Raw genomic sequence first — 6,328 nt, 5'->3', positions numbered from 1 at the left:
CGAGCGGTGCGATCGGCTGAATGTTCGGCCTGTTCGCCGTTTCTAAACGTTTCTCTTTTTTTAAAAAAAAGGGACATATAGTATTATTATAGATTTAAGAATACTAGTGAGTATCTTTTTTTTTTCAGTCTCTTTTCTCCACAAGGAAAACAATCTCGATCGTTTCACCCTCTGAGCTGAAGTCTGAACCTGGTTGTTGTGGTTGAGCCCAACCACTCCACCGTCTTCCCCATTTCCCCTATCCAGATCCACACCAACGAAACCCAGCGAGCAGAGCACCATCCACCATGGCATCACCGCCACGCCGCCGCACCTCGCTCCCGTACGAGCTCGTCGAGGAGATCCTCCTCCGCCTCCCTCCCGACGACCCAGCCTGCCTCCTCCGCCTCTCCTTCGCCTGCAAGGCCTGGGGCCGCGCCGTCTCCCAGCCCGACTTCCGCCGCCGCTTCATCAAGGCGCATCAGCATCGGCCACCGCCCTTGATCGGCTTCCTCCACAACTGGGAGGACGAGCGCGTCCCCCGCTTCCTCTCCACCACCGCCTCGCCCTTCTCCCTCCCCGCCCCGGACCGCGCCTCCTGGCTCGCCCTCGACTGCCGCCACGGCCGCGCCCTCTTCCTCTCAGAGGGATCTGGTGCTCAGCAACTCCTTGTGTGGGATCTAAGCACGGGCATCCGGCGGCGCATACCAGTGCCCCCGCTGCACAGCAGCTACGTGTCCCCGACCGCGGCCGTGCTCTGCCCAGCGGACGGGTGCGACCACCGCGACTGCAACGGGGGCCCCTTCCGCGTGGTCTTCGTCTTCACCGTGTACCGACTTCAGATCATGTATGCTGGTCTCACGTCGGTGTGCGTCTACTCGTCAGAGACTGGCACCTGGTCCGGTGCACTGAAGAAGATTAGTCACAGATCCGACGCATTGAAGTTCACATGTCATTCCAGCCTGCTCCTTGGGAGGTCTCTGCTCTACTTCATGTCCGACCGTGGGTTCATCCTAGAGTATGACTTGACCAGCAACGTCCTAACTGGGTTCGAGACGCCGGAGGTGAACTTTGACCCGATATTTAACCTCATGGTGGCGGAAGATGGTGGAATAGGAGTTAGCGAAGGCTTCAGTTCCCATCTCAAATTGTGGTCAAGGGAGGAGAGTGATGCACAATGGGTAATTAGCCGGGTCATCGACCTGCAAAATTTGCTCCCACCTGCTGCTCTCGTGGATGCAGAGGCTGAAGTGATGGTATTGGGATTTGCCGAGGGAGTGAATGTCATTTTCGTTAACACGGTGGCTGGCCTCTTCACAATCGAGCTACAGTCGGAGCGGGTGAAGAAGGTGTGTGATAATCATGGCTTCTGTAATTTGATTCCAGTTGTCAGCTTCTGCACTCCTGTGGACCGTCTCAAATACCAGGACCTGCTGCCGTCAATCCCTAGTGAGGATGTAGGTAATGAGGAGGGGGGAGAGGAGGAGAAAACAGTAGATGAGGCACAACAGCTACTTGACAAGGGGTCCAATACTATCAAGGAGGGGGGAGAGGAGGAGAAAACAGTAGATGAGGCACAGCAGCTCCTTGACAAGGGGTCCAATACTATCAAGGAAGGTGGCTTTGTCGACGCCGTTGAATGTGTCAGCCATGACCTCAATGTCAGGTGAGGGTTCTACTACCAAATGCCTCCCCTGTTCTGAGCTATGCAATGCTGAAACATGTGTATGGATTTGATTGTGGGAAAAATACTTCCCATTAGTTCGGTACTCTTTAGGATCAGCTGTTGGTTGTTTCCATGTGCCCTTAGTTACTTTGGGACCTTGTCTTTTAGTTTGGAAGATGAGTTTACGACGGTTTTAGATGTTCTGCGACAAAGTGGTTGCCAAGCAATGTTTTTCTTTCTTTTGTTCGGCAGCGACCTCAACTGTTTTTGAGTGATTCCACAGGTCGAATTAGCCTCAGTGTTTTGATGGCAGTACTTGAGAGTTAGGACCTGACATCTTTTGTTATGATTTATGCATTGTCATGGATATCAAATCTGCATATATTGGAGGGATATGTATCATCCTATTTGAGAAGAGTTCTGTACCTCTCCTGACTAGTCTCTTGTTATAAACATCAGTGAACAGAGCCAGGTGAATGATTCTTTGGATGATGTTTCCAGGAGTGCATCAAATGAAGAATCGGTGAAGGACACAGCCAGCGAAGATGATGCTAAGGACTCAAAGACCTCTGGTAGCAATGGTGAGGATGCTGCTCCATCTTTGGAGAAAGGCGATTCTTAAGAAGGTACTGTATTATCATTGCCCCTTTCTTTGGACCAGCAATGCTGCCAGGACTGCACAACTGCGTGGTGAAATACTTTATTTTCTTTGAAGTTTGCATTGCTCTCCCAAGATTTCACATGAAATTTAACTTTTATGGAATAGTTTCACAAGTAACTTTTGGGATCAACAGGACCCACAATTTTAAAGAGGCACTGCCACTGCCCCAATTAGTCATACTCCCACAGAAAAAAGCCATGTGATCCTGCATATGCAAACTACTAGTAGTCTTGCTTGGGACTTGGAAGGAGGAACTGTTTGCTATTTCTACTTATCTCTTGAATTCTCATTGACATTCCATAGAAGACCGTTTAATCAATGCAGTTTTGCTAATAGATGGTAGATGATGTTTCTGAAAGCAGAAAATGCTTTCATTTCTCAAAAAAACTTGTGCCATGGGTTGATCATATCTTGAACTTGTGTCTGGTGCAACATGTCAGCCATTTGCCTTCTATATTTATATACATATGTTTTATTACCTATCTTACCTATACACTTGGAATAGCAATGGCAGTTTGAACATCTATGCATCTATCTAAATGTGTACTCGCAGAAGGTAGATTTACTACAGAAGATCTCCTCTTTTAAATCATGTCTTACATAAGTTATGCAATAATGTGATTAGTTGGTGTTAAACGAACCAATCTATTATCATCATCATGCCATAATGATCATGTTGGACCACTTAATCATTTGTATGGATCTCTTCCTGGTGAGTTTTCAATCGTTTAATAGAATTGATGGTCATGCATCAATATGTTTTCTACCTCTTAGAGTAAATATGGGTAATAGTCGTTTTTAACAAGAACATTGATATAGTCGTTTACTAGGGGAAACTCAAATGGTAACAACACAAGCCTAGACGTACTGTAAATAACCTTGGGGTTGCAGGTAGAGGCTTCAAATGTGGTAATGTCAGGTCTCTGCTGAACCTGTGTAAAAAAGAGACTAGCAACAGATTGTTCAATGTCTGTAAAATGTGGTTCAGCCAGATATTAAGTTCTGAAATTGCCAAGATATGCCCGAGACACGGCATTAGATGTTGCAACTGCATGTTTCATGTTACCTCGATGGTCAATACTCATCTGTTGATGTGTATACAAGTAGCTTGATACGTGTTGTTGTCATTCAGCGTTTGATATGTTTTCTTCTTCTTCTTTTTTTTACCAATGCTATCGCAATTTGCCATATTCAGTATGTGGTTGCAATGTTTGCCATGCTCTGAAAAGACTGCCATTGTTCTGCTCTTTTCTGTGATGCGACATTCTTTGCATCAGTCTTGGAGGGTTGTATAAACCATATTGCATGTTCCTGTGCATGTGTGAAATGTTGCTTTTTACGTAAAATTCATATGTACTATATTTTGTCTGACTCAATTTATTCTGCTAGCATTACATGCCTCTTACAGGAGTTTTGCTTTCTATGTATATATCAGTTGTACTAACATCTCAATCTGTTGCTTTGTGCTGCTAGTGCTACGCTGATGGTCAGGCGGGATGTTTCATCAGTCATCAGCGCCTTGAGTATGATCCTTTTCTTCTCCGCAATTGGGAAACACTTTTGTCATGGTATTAAAGTTTAGATTCCAGACTAAATGTAGACAAGAATTAAGGCACCAAATGTGGAGGCTTTGGCACCCCGAAGAAGTGAAATAGTGAATGATGTTCAAGAGCTGGTCTGAAGGATAGTGTCGCAACTAGGATTCTATGATGCAAATTGGTTGCCGAGTGGGGATCAGGGTCAATGATGCCTAATGCCTAACATTGAATGGTTTAGGGTCTGTTTGTTGTTCTGTACAACGGCGTATCTATCATGTGAGGATCATTTCATCTTTATGAAATAGGATAAGCATCATCGACTCTTTCTTTCCTTGTCTGTGTGAATCTGTTTTTGATACTCTTTGCGGCATTTCTCTGTTTGTGTTCAGAACATATTTGTGAGGGTTTCAAAGTAACTGTATACTAGCATGTATGGCTTATCCGGAGAGGCGGAGTCAACATACCAAATTAGCTTTCCGCAATTGGGAAACACTTTTGTCATGGTATTGTAGTTTAGATTCCAGACTAAATGTAGACAAGAATTAAGGCACCAAACGTGGAGGCTTTGGCACCCCGAAGAAGTGAAATAGCGAGTGATGTTCAAGACTTGGTCTGAAGGATAGTGTCGCAACTAGGATTCTATGATGCAAATTAGCTGCCGAGTGGGGGCCAGAGTCAAGGATGCCTAACATTGGAGCAGTTCAGGGTCTGTTATGTTGTTCGTACAACGATGTTTCGATCTTTTGAGAAGCATTTTCATACGTATTTGAGAAGCATTTCATATTTGAGAAATAGGATAAACATTGTCAGACATATTTCATCAGTTTCTGTACTCTGTTTACCCTATCCATATGAATCCGTGTTTTATACTCTTGGCGGCAGTTCTGTCTTTGAGTTCAGAGCGTATTTGTGAGGGTTTCAACATTACTGGTTACTACTCCATCGCCTGGTCCCTCGCGCTGGTGCTATGTCCCCTCGTTAATTAGGTGGCTGCCGGTGCCATTAGTCGGCTATCCCATCGCCACCGAGCTTACAAGCTCCCTTGCTGCCCCGGTTCTCCTCCAGGATCCTGCCTGGCCACCCTCCTATCCTTTGCGCTTGTGCGCCGTATTGGTTTGACAGAGAGGCCTTCATGCGTGGAGGATAGCCCCATTCGCCCCCTCCTCCATCTTCATCTCACATAGGGTTTGATTCCACATTTCACATAAGGAAAATGAATTAGCGGAACTGGTATTACCCTTTCAGAAGAAAGAAAATAAAATAAAAACTAAAAATATTAAAATAATGAAACTTTTAAGCAAGAATGAATTAGTGGCATCGGTATTACCCTTTAAGAAGAGAGAAAAGCAAGAAAAAAACAAATTTGTGTATAGTTTGAACAGAAATTACACTTTTTATAATATACAAGTACAAGAATATAATAGTGAAATTTTGCAAAAAAAAAAGATTATGAAGAAGGAATGCTTTGGTGGCATTGGTATTACAAAATCAAAATAATGTATTTTTCTAAAAAAGAATAAATTAGTGGCATCGGTATTATCCTTTAAGAAAAAGAAAATAAAAAATAGAACAAACAACGAAAAATTTGCACACAATATTCATAAAAAATATGTTTTTAAATATTCAAGAACAAACATATAATAATGGAATTTTCGCAAAAACCATTCCTAAGACGGAATGAATTAGTGACATTGGTTTTATCCATGAAAACAAAATAATAACTAAAAAATCAAAATAAGGCACAATGATGTAGTAGTTATTACCCTTATAAGAAGAAGGATAACTATTTTATTAAAAAAGACTTGCACACAACTTCGTTCTAAAATTGCACTTTTCGTAGTATGCAATAACAATCATAAATAGTGTAATTTTCGTACATATGTGCATAGTATTTATGTATATGCATTTACACTCACCCAACATTCCAAAAGTACCCACAAAAGAAAAATAAACCAACGAACAAAGAAAAACAAAAACACGGAAAAATAGAAAAAAAACATTAGATAGAAAGGAGTGTTGGATCGGACAGTTAACGAGTTTTGGCCCAATAGCAAATATACTAACCCTGCCTCAAAAAAAATATGGGATCAATAAAAAAAATAAGCCTAGCACGACAAACAATAAAGGTAGAAAAAATGCAGCAAAAATCTTAGTGCAAAAATCAACGGCCAAGAAATTGATTGACCAAATTCAATTTTTTTAGCTAAAGTAAATTAATAATGTAGAAATGCATGCTCTAGCTAAGAGACTATGCAATACATTTGTACGTCAACACTTTTCCTCACGTGTATTTTTCTCAGGCCTAAACATGAACCGAAAGTGCGCTGCAATCGAATTGCGCCAGCCAGTGGCGGAGCTTGGGCCTAATCTTTGGAGGGACAATGGGTTGAGGGGCAAAACTACGAGGTTTAGTCTGTTTTTACTGAACATCCAGCACAAAAACTAACGTGTATTAGGTGAATTTTTCTGTGTGTGTGTGGGGGG

The 6,328-nt window shown here is 42.7% G+C and overlaps 1 protein-coding gene across 2 annotated transcripts; it reads left to right on the top strand.

Annotated features, from left to right (window-relative positions):
• The first annotated feature begins 204 nt into the window (after positions 1–204).
• LOC119312619 lies at positions 205–4,204 on the top strand. Of its 2 annotated transcripts, none has more exons than XM_037588359.1 (3): positions 205–1,645; positions 2,147–2,271; positions 3,780–4,204. In XM_037588359.1, exons 1-2 carry the CDS (start codon positions 288–290, stop codon positions 2,265–2,267), a joined length of 1,479 nt encoding a protein of 492 aa, XP_037444256.1. In that variant the 5' UTR covers positions 205–287; the 3' UTR covers positions 2,268–2,271; positions 3,780–4,204. The 2 variants fall into 2 exon arrangements, with proteins under 2 accessions (XP_037444256.1, XP_037444255.1); XM_037588358.1 differs by having other exon boundaries at positions 2,105–2,271.
• Positions 4,205–6,328: the final 2,124 nt, after the last annotated feature.

The sequence above is a fragment of the Triticum dicoccoides genome, chromosome 5B (genome assembly GCF_002162155.2).
Source record: "Triticum dicoccoides isolate Atlit2015 ecotype Zavitan chromosome 5B, WEW_v2.0, whole genome shotgun sequence".
NCBI lineage: Eukaryota > Viridiplantae > Streptophyta > Magnoliopsida > Poales > Poaceae > Triticum > Triticum dicoccoides.
Note: the sequence above shows the minus strand (reverse complement) of the source record. Positions and strands in the feature narration are given on the sequence as shown.

What these genes read in the sequence shown, in the direction of transcription:
- LOC119312619 (XM_037588358.1), top strand. Translation starts at nt 288, where the DNA reads ATGGCATCACCGCCACGCCGCCGCACCTCGCTCCCGTACGAGCTCGTC. An exon ending in AGCCATGACCTCAATGTCAG is followed by an intron (nt 1,646 to 2,104) that starts GTGAGGGTTCTA and finishes TATAAACATCAG; the next exon opens with TGAACAGAGCCAGGTGAATG.